Source organism: Kwoniella newhampshirensis, chromosome 2 (assembly GCF_039105145.1).
Source record: "Kwoniella newhampshirensis strain CBS 13917 chromosome 2, whole genome shotgun sequence".
In the NCBI taxonomy this organism is placed as follows: domain Eukaryota; kingdom Fungi; phylum Basidiomycota; class Tremellomycetes; order Tremellales; family Cryptococcaceae; genus Kwoniella; species Kwoniella newhampshirensis.
The window spans coordinates 602,934-615,762 of record NC_089956.1 but is presented as its reverse complement, the minus strand read 5'-3'; the positions used below and the strand labels follow the sequence as shown (position 1 = coordinate 615,762).

Here is a 12,829-nt window from a genome sequence, read left to right as displayed (position 1 = left end):
TCCGCTTGTGATGCCGTCGTCGCTGATGTCATCGTACGCAAGGACACGCAAGAGTTCAGTTTGTCCTGATCGGAAGAGATTATGCGTGTCGGTGTCGAGGCTGGTATGGTATGGTATGGTACAGGTTCAAGTCAATGTTGTCGATGACTGAATCAGGTCTTCGACGATAGGCTAGCAGCTATCCAGCGAAGACGAAGACGAAAGCAACGGGCGGAGAGAAACCACGTGGACCCCGGTTCAAGTAAGACGGCGATAACGTTCGTGGCACTCATTCTGGCTCTTCTTCTTGCGATGGTCCACCACTGACTGGCAAGACAATGCCCTCTGTTCTATGCATGATCCGGTAGGTTGGTGTATGTAGTTAAACAATCTAAGAATGCAGAAGCTCACAGAGACATCAGTATGCCGATGAGACAAGCTGAAAGTCAAACTTTGACTTCTTGAATGATTATAAGTATGAAGAGGGAAAGCAAGAAACCGTTCAAAGGCAGATCCCTCCCATTATGCCGCCCCCTGTTCCTCGTCTATTTCAGTCTACTCGATCGATTTTCACACCACACCATACCACACCATACCGTCCAGGTCTACACCCCTCACAACCTCACACCGCCGTCGGCCTCCATATTCCTCTCGGAGGGAGTTCTCTCGTCGGCGTGCTCCCGGGGCTCGTTGGTAGGACGACCGGAGAGATCCTTGGCGTCCACAGCGTTCTGAGCTCGAGAGAGCTTGATGTCCTTGGTGAAAAGCACACAGAAGATGGGAGGGAAGATAGCAACGATGATGGCACCGAGGACAAGACGGTACCTGAGTCGATGCAGTTTGGTTAGGCACTGCGATGATGGGAATCTACGGAGTGGTGACTCACATGACGTTCTGGTACGCAGCGATCGCACCGATCCTGATAGGATCGTCGACAGGGTAAAGAGCAATGTCGGTGATGGAACCGAAAAGCTCAGCAAGAAGGGTGGCGTTGTTGGTTGGTACATGCTTGGCGAGCTCTTTGGGCATGTAGCTGGTCCAAACACCGGTAGCGATGGCAGATCCGACCGAGTTACCGACCTCAGTGATGAGCAAGACCATAGCAGTCACGGTTGCCACGTCGACGTGAGCAACGGCAGCCTGGGCGGAGACTTGAATGGAGATGGCAGCGAAACCACCGCCGAGACCTTGAAGAATTTGACACATGACGAGTTCGGCGGTGTTACCGGAGGCCGATCGGGCCTTGAGCATGAGACCACATCCCAAGAGTCGAACGAGAAGACCACCGAACAGCATCCACTACGGAAAGGATCAGCCTGGCATTCCAGGGCCCCTTCCACAAGTATTACTGACCTTGAATCGCCTGGTAGCATACATGATTATACCAGCGAGGATACCGAAGATAGTAAGGGCCAGAGATTGAGTGGCGGAGAAGTAGGTCAAGTCTCGGTAGCTCCAGGTCTCGGTGACGTAGACGTAGCTATCACGTAGCTCTGTTAGCTGAGAACGATTCAATTTCGCAAGTTCAGCTGGTACTCACGAGTACAGATATGTGTACTGAAGGTAGAAAGAGACAAAGTCGAAGAAACCGATCAGGCAAGCACCAAGGATTGGGCCGCGCTTGAGCCATCTCATGGGGACCACGGGCTTCTTGGGGAACTTCCACTCGAATACAAGGAAAATGGGGAAAAGGATAGCGCCGACGACGACCATGGCAATCTAATAAACAGGGTCAGTATATCTCAGTACAGCAAATATGCCTGATACTGACCATACTGGGGGTCCTCCATTGTCGGGAAGCCGTGGGAGCAAGGCCAAGGGGAAGCAAGATCAGAGCAAGAGAAGCGGCCACAAGTACAAGACCCATCAGGTCCATCTCAAGAGCAGCCTCCTTGATAGTGTAGAGCCAGCCCCTGTGGTATGATCCCGTCAGTCGCCTTTTCCGATGATTGAGGGGAAGAAGTGGATGTCATACTTACTGCTTGAGAGGGGGACGAGAGTATCTGATCTTCTGAAGCTTCGCTGCCTTCCACTGAGCCCAGAGAAGACTGACGATGATGGGAGCCAAAGACACAGGGACAAGGATTGCAAACTGGGAAAGGCCCCTTGTCAACAGACCGTCAAGACAACGAGAGATCCGGAACATGAACTCACCATAGCGTAACCCCATCGCCAGTTGGGCAAAACACCCTCGGCAATTTCAGCGGCCACAAAGTTGTTGATGATGAAGGGAGCGGAAACAAGACCAGTGACAAGACCTCTGTAAAAGCATACTGGATCAGTGTCGAGTCTTGAAAAAACTTAATTTCTGACTCACCGCCATCGTAGGGTGGTCATGTCTGCAATGACGATTTGCTGAAGCATCTGCAAACCGGTGTACCCGAAAGACTTTGAAGGAGGATCGATGAGCTGCTGTAGAAACCAAGGGGATCGAGTACGAGTCCACAGTGCACTCACGTAGATGACCTGGCCTCCGGCGATCTGTCCGACATCGTTGGCGGTAGCGATGACAATCTACAAGATCGATGCATCAGTACCGCGAGTCGCAAACGGGAAGATTTTGGTCACACTCACATAGCCAACGACGTAAAGAATTGTCACAACGATGAAGGTTTCGCCTCGTCCGATACTAAAGGCCGATCAAAAATGGCAAGGTGCAGATCATCAGCCACCAACCACCTTGGCGAGTGTGCCACAGTGGAGCGCAAATACAAAACTCACACGTCTGCCAGTTTGGCCATCAAAGGCTTACCAACGGCGATGATGATGGCGTTGGCGGTGGAGATGGTACCGGCGACAGAGTGATGAAGGACCGAAGAGGTGCTGAGGGACGTGAAGGATTGTCAGTCGACTGCGGAATCGCGCACACGAGCTCGTGCTCACGCGTAAGAAAGGTACTGGTATGTCGTGGTGCCATCGAGAGAGTAGATGTAAGATGAAAGCGCGATACTGTAGGGTCAGTCGGTCAGTGAGGTCTTCAGCTGATCGGGATCGACTGTGAAAGAAAGATCAAGAGTGACGACGGTGCACGTACCCGATGAACAAGAACCACTGGGACTTTGGACCCCTGAGATCACGAAATCCAAGATTAGCCTGAAGTTCTGATCGCACGCGGTGAGGAAACCCACCAAACAGCTTGGGCAGCTTCGACTTTGCTGACACCGGTGAGGACCTCCACAGAAGAAGTATCGCTCTCATCGTAGTAGAGCTCGTTGGAGCCACCAGCAGGGTTGATATCACGCGTCTTCTTGTTGTCGACGGGGTCAGCGTCGTGGGTGTAGGCATCGCTACTTTGAACTGATGCGGACATGTTGAAAGGGGTGGAGAGATGACCTCTTTCAGGAGGAAGACAATGGGCTATGTGGTGTGAAGAGGACAGAGAACTAGCGATGAGGAGGGGGTGGGTGAGGAGAAAAAGATGAATGCGATCGTGGATATATATGTCGCCAGGTGGGATAGAGTGAGACCACGATGATGGGATGATGTATGTTGAAACCCAAATTTTCTCTTTCTCTTTTTCTCCCTCTTTCTTTTCCCACTATTGCTCCACACTTATCAGATTACTGGCCAAAAAGGAAAAACAAATAAAACTGCGCCGTCTTCCGCTTCTCCCCCTGCGAAACGACCCCGGTTATTCCGCAGAGAGTTCCTTTTCCCCTCACCGCTACAAGTGGTCATCGGCCGATCTACTACCAAACGTCGTGCATAGGGAGAGCGAGGGGCAACAACTTTTACTTTCCATACCGGGATCAGATTCATCGCATACCACCATCATCATCCCCTTTTCGGCCAAAAGGGTCCCAAGGGGCGGAAACCCTGAACTTTTATTTAGCCAGAGGTTGAGTTTTATCAGATACGGTAAAAAAAAGATAAAATAAACCAAATGCAAACAAAGACATTTTTTCTGCTTTTTGCACTTGGGGGCCTCACAGAAAACTAGCATTTTTTTGAGCTCCATCTACAGCGTGATAGGGCCGTGTCCTGTTTTCCCTTTTTGCCAAGAGCTATATCGTTCCGAGTCGCTTGCCAGAAAGAAAAAGAAAAAGGAGAAAGGAGGTTTCGTTAGAGGGTCAACCAGTTAGTCGGTCCGAGGAATTGGTAAGAGAGAACAAGGTGATCGACTGTTGGTCTTTCGCTTAAGTGACGGATTGCACATGTCGAGATGGAGTATCCGTAGGTACGATCGCACATCCGGAAGGGCAAGCGAGATGGATGTATCATGTGGACTGCGTACTGCGAGATTTGGGCCAGTTGCAGACGGAGCATAAATGCCAAGAGCCAACATCTATAACTTACCTCGAAGCGACATATCCACACCGTAGTTAAATTCTCTTCTCGGGGGTACTTTAAAATAAGCAGATGATAGCTCCGACCAAAGGGAATGTTTGGGTACCCCGCTCCAGCTGGAAAATCGTCCTATAAACACACTACGCTGATCAGGACGGGCACGAACAACGTCATATTCATGCCCGTGAAACATGTGTCGATCCGCCTACCGAACTCGAGAATCGGCCGAAGAAGAATCAAGACTGGGCTGGTCCGATCTTTCCGAGTGAGTGGGGCCAGGCAGCCCATGCGAAAACATATCTCCACACGTGTTACCTTCGGTGGATATCGAGAGAAGGTCCGAGAGGGCGGGCCGTTCGGAAAGAGAGAATGAAGTGACTGTTGCATGGCTAGCTGCGGTGAGAGCCAGTACACTTCCAATTTATGTGTTGTCAAGTTTAGCCTGTCCGTTCCTGGCAGGTTGATGATTTGTACATATCTGAAGATGTAGGCCAACCTTATGAATAATCGTTGAAAGGGAGGGGCACTCGTACACACGCTGCGGTATCGGGTGAAATCCTCAAGGTTTCTCTGCTTACTTGGGAAGATCGTACGGTCTTCCGGCGAAGACGATGCCGAACACCGTTTTGAGAGTCGTGAGCTCTCTACTCGATCCCGACCAATTAGCACGCGAACTTTGTCCAGGCTAGCTCATCGGTCCCAGAGCACGCACATATCCATACCATACCATCTATCTATTGATGCACCAGTCCGTCAACAGGCGGTACTCAGTTCCAGTTACGTAAGACTTTGAGGAGACACTTGCACGTGACCGGACAGCTTGTTTTCGGTGTTCGACTTTCCAAAAGCTACGACACATGAACAAAGCATCCCAAGTTGGGATAGACAAAGACAAAGACAGTCGGCTCCATACAAAGCCTCCTTGCTCCGTCTTGGTCAATATCGTACGTGTGCCCACATGATCCACCATGGTCAGATTCAAGAACCGGTATCTTCTCGTCGAGTTTCTCCTACCCTCATCCCTCGAGCCGTCTCTGTCCTCGACTTCGACCAATACGCCAATCTCAGGTTCAAGTTCATTCCGTCAACATCAACGAGTCGGAACTGATCTCGATCCGGAAGATGGTAATTATGACGACGACGACGAAGATGATGATGAAGAAGAGGAAGAGGAATTCGCACTATATCCGAAGTTACCGTTCATGGTCCCTTCGTCGACGCCCGATCTGAAACTGGGACATGAGGGTGGGTCCGCAATATACAAAGCGGTAAGGGCTGTTGTACAGGATGTCTTCGGAGATGAAGGCTGGGGTCGGATAGCGAGTAGTTTTCGAGGTGTGTGGTCGAGCTTGTCGCATTCGTATGTTGAGTACGGAGCTGACCTATCTATTCTACATCCTGCACGACACCCTCATCTTCCGTGATACTCGTTTCTGAATCTTCAGTCCTCTACCACTCACCCTTGACAACAATCACGTTCTGCCGAATCGCTCGACCACACTACCGACTTCTCTGGTCCGCTTTGACATTCATCACAGCCCTCAACGGACATCCAGTGATACCTCGCGTCATAGGTGTGTCCGGTACGATCAGGAAGATGCAGAATCGCGGAATAGCATATCACAGAGAAGTCGTCGGGCGATTGCTTTCAGCTTCGGCTTCGACGACAGCGGGAGGTGGTGCAGGGGTGGGAGTAGAAAAGGTTGGAGAGAGGGAAAGGGAAGAGATGGGCAGATTAACGGAGTGAATGATGAGGCTGGCTCGATCGATCGATCACTGTACATGAGTATCGAAGCGACACCGAGGGAAATAGATGAGGCTGCACTGCATGTGACAAGGACGACAGTGTTTCGCATACTGAAGAAACGAGACGAGACGAGACGACATATCACGATGTGCTACCACCAAAGTCTCCAAAATGGATGAACGGCGCGGATATAGACTTGATCAAAACATTAGTGCTCTTTGCAGAAGAGACGTCACTCGACCTAACCGACTGACGGTGCCTCTGCGATGGATCGCGGCCAACTCTATACAACACAACCTTGGACGACAATGGCCACGCTCTTTCTTGCTCCTCCTGATGTTGAGGCAAGGACTGCAAGAAAGATCCAGGGAGAAGCCAATCTTCAAACTAGGGCTGTGCTGTTACGGGCTAGTCAATCGAACAAGGGGTGATTGTAGGATGTGCATGAACACAAAACATAATCTAATGACCAGGATGATCGATTCCTAATGTTGTGTTAATTTTGATGGCAATTATTCTCACAAACACCGAAAGTAACCCCCAGTCGCGAGCATTGTTCAATATTGAAACAGGAACGGGTATAGCTTCTTCCAGTTTTCACAGTCTCACTTTCTCTCCATCCCCCCAATACACACCTAGTGCACCTATTGCTGGTTCTGCGCCACTTCCTCTAATCTCTGTTCGAGACCTTTACCCAATCCTTGCCTCTCCCACTCCCCTTCTCCTAAGCCTAAACCTCCCACTCGCCCACCGCTGCCTGACTCCCAACTCTGCTTAGGCTCCAAACCTGGTCCCACTGGAGCTCCGCCAATGACACCGCTCCCCAGACCCAGAGCGGGAGGAGGCAAACCGTTGCCAAACGAGGGAGTGGGGATGACAGGTGATCTGGTGCTCATGCTTGGTGAGACAGTACCAGGCAGATGATCAGGTGACAGGTTCCCGGACGTGATCTCGCCCAAATTGGTGACCTGTGTAGGGACCGAAAGGAGAAGATCATTGTACGAGATGAAGGAAAGTCGGTGGTTCTTAGTCTTAGTAGGCGTGAGGTGGGACGGGACAGCATTGGGTGGTGTGGGAGACGAGATGGGGCTAGCAGCCGTGGCCGCCGGAGCTGAGGGCGAGAGAGCAGGCGATGGCACCTTGATTTACGAAAAAGGTCAGTTCCATATTCTAATATCTGGTTGCCGTGATCTCATAACTCACCTCGGCAATAGGGGAAGGTGCTTTGTCTTCAGTTGCTGGAGCAGCTGAGCCGGAACCAAACGCCCATCCACCTGGCAGCTGGGGTCCAGTGCTCGTCCGCTGCGCCATCACAGGTCTTGGAACACTCGTGGTAGGCGAGAGTTTAGCAGGATCTGAACCGCCAAATTTGCCCATTGTGTTGGTACTGATCGCTTGCAAGCTTTGCTGGGCGGAAAGTTGGGCGTGGATGGGTGGAGATTGAGCCGGAGAAGCGACAGAGGATCCTCTTGAAGCGACACTGATCGGACTCGGGCTTCGGGATTGGGAATGCGAGAGTGCTGCAGCCGAAGGACCGATACTGACTTTGCGGCCTCCCGTCATACTGGGCAAGCTCGAACTGCTCTGTCTGGCCATACCAACCGGAGTCGCCCCGGGAGCAGGCGCTTCGATCTCGAGTCCTTCGAAGCCTCTGCTCAATCCATCACCTGCAGTGAGAGCTTCCACTGCATCATCCAACACTGCGGGAACAGTGTGATCGAGCGCTGAACCGTGAGACAGGTGAGAGAGTCGACTCGCCTTGTGGTTCAAGGTGTGGGAAGGAACAGGGTTGGGGTTGAGCGAAAGGGACGCCACCGGTGGAAGCTCAATATCACGTTCGAAGATCGCAGATCCGGACGAATGGATGGAGGAAGGCGACGAAGGTCGAGAAAGGTGATGATTGTGGATGGGAACCGACGAGGTGGACGAGAATCCAGCAGGTCTTGGTGATGGATGATGGAGAGGCGGGGTGAGCACTTCTGATGAAGGGGATCGATTGAGCTGTCCGGTGGGACGAATAGGTGAAGTGTCTCGTGAAGCAATGTTGGCGGGTGAACGAGGTCTTTGAGGCGTGAGAGTACCACTTCGACGAGTCGGGTTGGCAGGTGGTTCACGGGGATCGGCGGCGGGTGGAGGTGGAGGAAGGTCCACAGGGGCTGTTTGTAGACGCCCGATGTGAAAGGTCAGCTAGTGTAGCTTCGACAGCGGGAAGAGGTAGAAGAGCGTCTTACCCAAATGAGCGCCGAGCGGGGTGAGTGTCATCGTGTTGGGATGTGTGGTACACTGTGTTGAAAGACAGCGGACGGTAGCGACCGATCAAGGGGACTTTGATAGATGCTGCGATGGATGGCAGCAAGCTCGACGCTTGAATGACAGCTGCGAAGGGCTGATGGAGCTGGATGGACGAGAAGTGCGAGAGTGCGATGGGGTCGACTGACGATTGGGAGAGGGGAGTGAAAGAGGAATGTTAATCCACTGACACGGTACGATGTGCAAACGAGAGATTGACGCGCGGGGCTCAGCAAGTCTAGAACTCTTCCCCAACACAGCCGTTATGTCACGCCGAGTCGAGCAGTTGGTCGAGTGGAGTGACGTCGATTGATGCGAGCTGAGCAGAGTATCCTCGCAGGAGTGACGTGACCGACGTGTGGGGGATGCTGCTCTCTGTCCGAATGAGCTGTGGATGTCAAAGGGAACGCATGCGTAAGTTAAGAGCGGTGAGAGTGGGTGAGATTGACGGTTGAGGTATGCTGTCTGTCTCCTGTGCGTGAGTCGCAGCAAGGTTTGGCCCAGAAAGGAACCGGATTAGGAGGGAGGAATGACAACCGGTGTTCAAGGGTTTATGTGGGGGTGACATGTCAAGGAAAAGGCATGTTCAAAGGGGGGTACATCAATAAATTTCACGGGTGGCTCTGGATAAAAGTTGGGATCCCACCCGTTGACGATGATCGTTGACCATGTCGTTGACCATTTGCAGCTCGAGTGTGTCATATAGCAGTCATACACATACACGTTCACCCGCTGAAATCAATATACTCCCTAAAGTTCGACGTCCGCGCCACGCACCGCTTCCATCTTGACACAGACAAACCTCTCCCATATCGGACTATCGACGATCTCTTCCAATATCGAGAGTCAACGACCATGCCATACCATCCCAACCACATCTTCAAAGGTGTCGTCACCAAAGTCGGTGTGATGAGAAAGACAGCGACAGTGACTGTGAGTGCGACATCTCTGATCGAAACAAAGCCAACGAGTACCACGTGCGGGAGTGTGTTTGCTTCCTGATCGTGGTCTTCCTCTGACATGCCAATACAGGTCGAACGGATATTCGAACATCCAAAGATCCTCAAGGAGATCAAGAGACATAAAAAGTATCTTGTTCACGATGAGAATGAAGGTGGGTCAAGGGTCATGCTCGTGTTGTGCCTCATGGACTCTTGCATATCCTACCCTACCCGTCGTCGCCATACTTGACACGTATCCTATCCCATCCCTCACTTCTCAAGACTCCCGATCTTCTACTTCATACCAAGATTTTGTCACGGCATGCTGACATAGACGATTGCCTCTCAGTCGCTCGGTTAGAGGACAAAGTCACCATCATTCACGGAGCCCGAACGTCCCGTCACAAAGCATTCAGACTACACTCCATCCTCTCTCGGGATACGCGGAGATACCCCGGCGAACCTATCCCCTCCGTGATCGCTGAACCGAGTCTGAAACCGAGAAAAGAGAGAAGGAGAGTCGGAACGGAGGCTGAGACCGCGCCCAACTCGACGAAGACGACAACAGGAGGTCGTGCGGGACAGGAGACGACGGCAGGGGGGGTGCTCGACGCTCTGAAAGAGTTGAAAGATGGTGTGGTGGGAAGCATGACAAGATGATACAAGATTATTGATGATGTATCGCATATCTTGGGCGAGAAGCATGAGTCTTGGTTCAGAGGGCAGAGAAAATGTCTCACGATCAGTATTTTCAAAGAAGATCAACCTGCTGTTTGGAAACAATGCTCAAACTCGTATCTACTCAAGTCGCCTTCGGCCATTGCGTTGAGCCTCAATGATCTTGTGACGCGTCCCTCTGCCTCTCAACAGCTGTAAGCATAATGAGCTCGGCAGTGACATACACAACAGGTACCCAATCAGCACATGCTGTAAAACAACGAACAATCCAAGCTCTAACAGAATGCTTATCCATCTAAACAGCCGAAAACGACATATACGAAATATACTGAATCGTCAGAGAATCTGCATTCGATTATTCTGAGGCTCACGCCGCTGCCTTGACCTTCTTGGCACCCTTGAATCTCGGCAAAAACGCTTCGTCAACGAACAACCCCTTGGCTTTGATTGCCTTGACCATCGCTTGTGGTGCCTGCCAGGTTCCGAGGACTGGTAAAGTCATGGTCCCCGAACCCCGGTCGGGTCCCAGTGGGATGATCTAGAGCCATGTCATTAGCATCTGACCATGTGGTCCAAGAGGCGAAACAGCTGCGGGACGACAAAGCGACCACGACACGAAAAACGTCGACGCTCACCATCGCTCCCAGGCTTGATCTAACGTATTTCTTGATGGGTTTCCCTTTGACCTCGTTGACGATACTGCGGTGTTCCGTCAAACCTTCCGTCGTCCTGCCAGAAGGCATTAGGACTCACTTAGTCATACAACCCTTGGCATCGTAATCTGCATTGATCACCGTCTTCCAACCGGGGTAAGAGCAGCAATCACCGATGGCATAGTAGTTCTTGGTCAGTAGAGAGGCGGGGTTTGCGGACCTGACCTACCACTCATTGACAATCAGTCTACGGCCTTTGACACAAAGCGTTGTTGGTGAGACCGATCATTACTCACCCGGAGATACTCGTCTACCGAGATCAGGCCCGAATCCAAAGCCTTCTCATCTACCTTCTGCACCAAAATGACATTCGGTTTGTTCCCAACGCTGATAAAAACGTAATCGCCTTCGAGCGTCTTCCCGCTGGCTAACTTTATCTTCTTGACACCATCTTGAAGACCGAAACGTCCTGACCAATCCGATGGATCATCTCCAACAGAAGCAGGGATAGACACTTTGTCGTCCAAAACGACATCGATCTTCATCTCTTGCAAGATCTTCTCGAGAGTGGTGGACAATTTCGGGAGCGTGGGAGGATCACTGTAAGAAAGGGTCTTGCCGTTCGATTCCGGTGCGGAGGCGGAAGGATTGAGGACGTGGGTGTTGGAATGGACAATAGTGATAGACTTGGAGGGGTGAGCCGCACGGATCTCCTGTTGAGGTATGTAACAACATGTCAGCCGAGACTCTCTTGCCCTCATGTACCGACCTGTGGGGTATGAATAGCAAGTGTCCGGTATGTGACTTACACCAGCAATCTCAAGCCCAACAGCACCGCCGCCAATGATGACCACCTTGGTGGCCTGCTTTATCTCGTCTTGTGACTTGACAAACGCTTGTTGGCATTCTTGGATGCTGGAACCGGGAGGAGGTCGCATAGGAGAGGGTTGACTTGATCCAGTCGCGAGGATACATTTCTAAGTGGGAGGATAGACCAGATCAGCTGTCTTTCTCCTTGTTCGCAGTTCAGCTCGGCCCATTGGCTAGATATACGTAACCAAGATCCACTCACGAAGAAAGGGACTTCGGCAGAACCTTCGAAAGGTTTTTCAAGTACGACTGAGCTTTCCTTGAGCTCTACGACCTTGTTGGGAGCCAGCACTTTGTGGAAAGATCCAGCGGGAAAGACGGTCTCTTCACTGAGGGGAACAACCACTTTCCTCTCCCATCCTGTGCTCGAAGAAGCAAGAAGTCGGATCAGCGACTTTGGCCTCTGGAAGAACGACATATGGACCATGTCATGTTATCGGACTAGGAGGGATGGCGTCGACTTACCTGGAACGACGGCTGCGCGAAGGGCTGCGATGGGCCAGAAACTGTAGTCCAATGCGTCGATGAGGATGATCCGATGAGATGTTGGGAGGGTAGGAAGCAGGTAATTTGCCAGGTTGTGGCCTGCGGCGGAAGCTTGAGGTGAGAAGTATGACGCGTCAGTCAATGTGATACTGGAAAAGGGAAAGAAATGGAAGGCACGAACCTCCAACGATGATGATGTTCTGGTACTCTGACATCCTGAGGAACGACTCTATCCCTATTGGGTCTGGAGGATCAGATGGATATCGATGAGAACTGTATCGGATTGTGAAGATTGATCGAGGTTGCTTGGAAACAATCTGTAATGTTGGTGATTGCACAGCGGGACCTCGACCAGACAGTCCTGATCGATCAAACGGTCATGCAGATCTGAACGGAGAGGTCGCATGTGTGTTTACGGTCGTGGATGACGAGAGAGGCCCTGTGCCTGTTGTTGACTGGCATTGGATCGTTCTCAGCCGGGTGTAGAAAAGGTGATCTGAATGCTTTGTTTGTCATATCATGGAAGAGAACGTCCGTTTAAAGTCACATCTCGCCTGATCATTCCGTGCTCGTCTTGTTGAACACAATGTCAGTACTGCGTATGTTGTTGAACAACATCCCCAGTGGAGAACTACTACCTACCACCTCGAGAGTTCCAAGAAAAAGGTGATCGTTGATCGACTCAGGCACCAAAGCTGTCGTGGTTTAAGCTAATCTTTCCCCCTGATGATAGACGCGGGAGACCGCCTTTGCATGACTCGGTATTGATCGTAACATTCGACTCGATTGACACCAGGAGCAACGAATAAAGTGTAGGACTAGTCGGTTTAACAAAGTCTTCTCCCTCCTTCCAACACCTATCCCATCTGTCACCATTGAACGCCGGTCATCGTCCTTGC

At 51.4% G+C, this 12,829-nt stretch overlaps 5 protein-coding genes across 5 annotated transcripts; 2 read left to right on the top strand and 3 right to left on the bottom strand.

Moving 5' to 3' along the window:
- Positions 1-593: 593 nt before the first annotated feature.
- Positions 594-3,289, bottom strand: IAR55_000936 (uncharacterized protein; the record flags this gene model as incomplete). Its single annotated transcript, XM_066944067.1, has 14 exons — positions 594-804; positions 866-1,278; positions 1,333-1,459; positions 1,520-1,698; positions 1,751-1,892; positions 1,959-2,071; positions 2,134-2,239; positions 2,297-2,367; positions 2,437-2,493; positions 2,554-2,608; positions 2,701-2,802; positions 2,863-2,928; positions 3,014-3,046; positions 3,108-3,289. 14 exons carry the CDS (start codon positions 3,287-3,289, stop codon positions 594-596), a joined length of 1,857 nt encoding a protein of 618 aa, XP_066805268.1.
- Positions 3,290-5,234: 1,945 nt separating this feature from the next.
- IAR55_000935 (uncharacterized protein) lies at positions 5,235-6,013 on the top strand (the record flags this gene model as incomplete). Its single annotated transcript, XM_066944066.1, has 2 exons — positions 5,235-5,601; positions 5,712-6,013. 2 exons carry the CDS (start codon positions 5,235-5,237, stop codon positions 6,011-6,013), a joined length of 669 nt encoding a protein of 222 aa, XP_066805267.1.
- Positions 6,014-6,657: 644 nt separating this feature from the next.
- On the bottom strand, positions 6,658-8,275 carry IAR55_000934 (uncharacterized protein; the record flags this gene model as incomplete). Its single annotated transcript, XM_066944065.1, has 3 exons — positions 6,658-7,152; positions 7,217-8,169; positions 8,245-8,275. 3 exons carry the CDS (start codon positions 8,273-8,275, stop codon positions 6,658-6,660), a joined length of 1,479 nt encoding a protein of 492 aa, XP_066805266.1.
- Positions 8,276-9,157: 882 nt separating this feature from the next.
- Positions 9,158-9,903, top strand: IAR55_000933 (mitochondrial 37S ribosomal protein uS17m; the record flags this gene model as incomplete). The annotated part of the gene is made up of 3 exons (XM_066944064.1): positions 9,158-9,235; positions 9,335-9,416; positions 9,593-9,903. 3 exons carry the CDS (start codon positions 9,158-9,160, stop codon positions 9,901-9,903), a joined length of 471 nt encoding a protein of 156 aa, XP_066805265.1.
- A 385-nt stretch (positions 9,904-10,288) lies between these two features.
- Positions 10,289-12,145, bottom strand: IAR55_000932 (uncharacterized protein; the record flags this gene model as incomplete). The annotated part of the gene is made up of 8 exons (XM_066944063.1): positions 10,289-10,459; positions 10,557-10,620; positions 10,675-10,799; positions 10,871-11,287; positions 11,384-11,551; positions 11,647-11,804; positions 11,910-12,041; positions 12,112-12,145. The coding sequence occupies 8 exons, from the start codon at positions 12,143-12,145 to the stop codon at positions 10,289-10,291; spliced, it is 1,269 nt and encodes a 422-aa protein (XP_066805264.1).
- Positions 12,146-12,829: the final 684 nt, after the last annotated feature.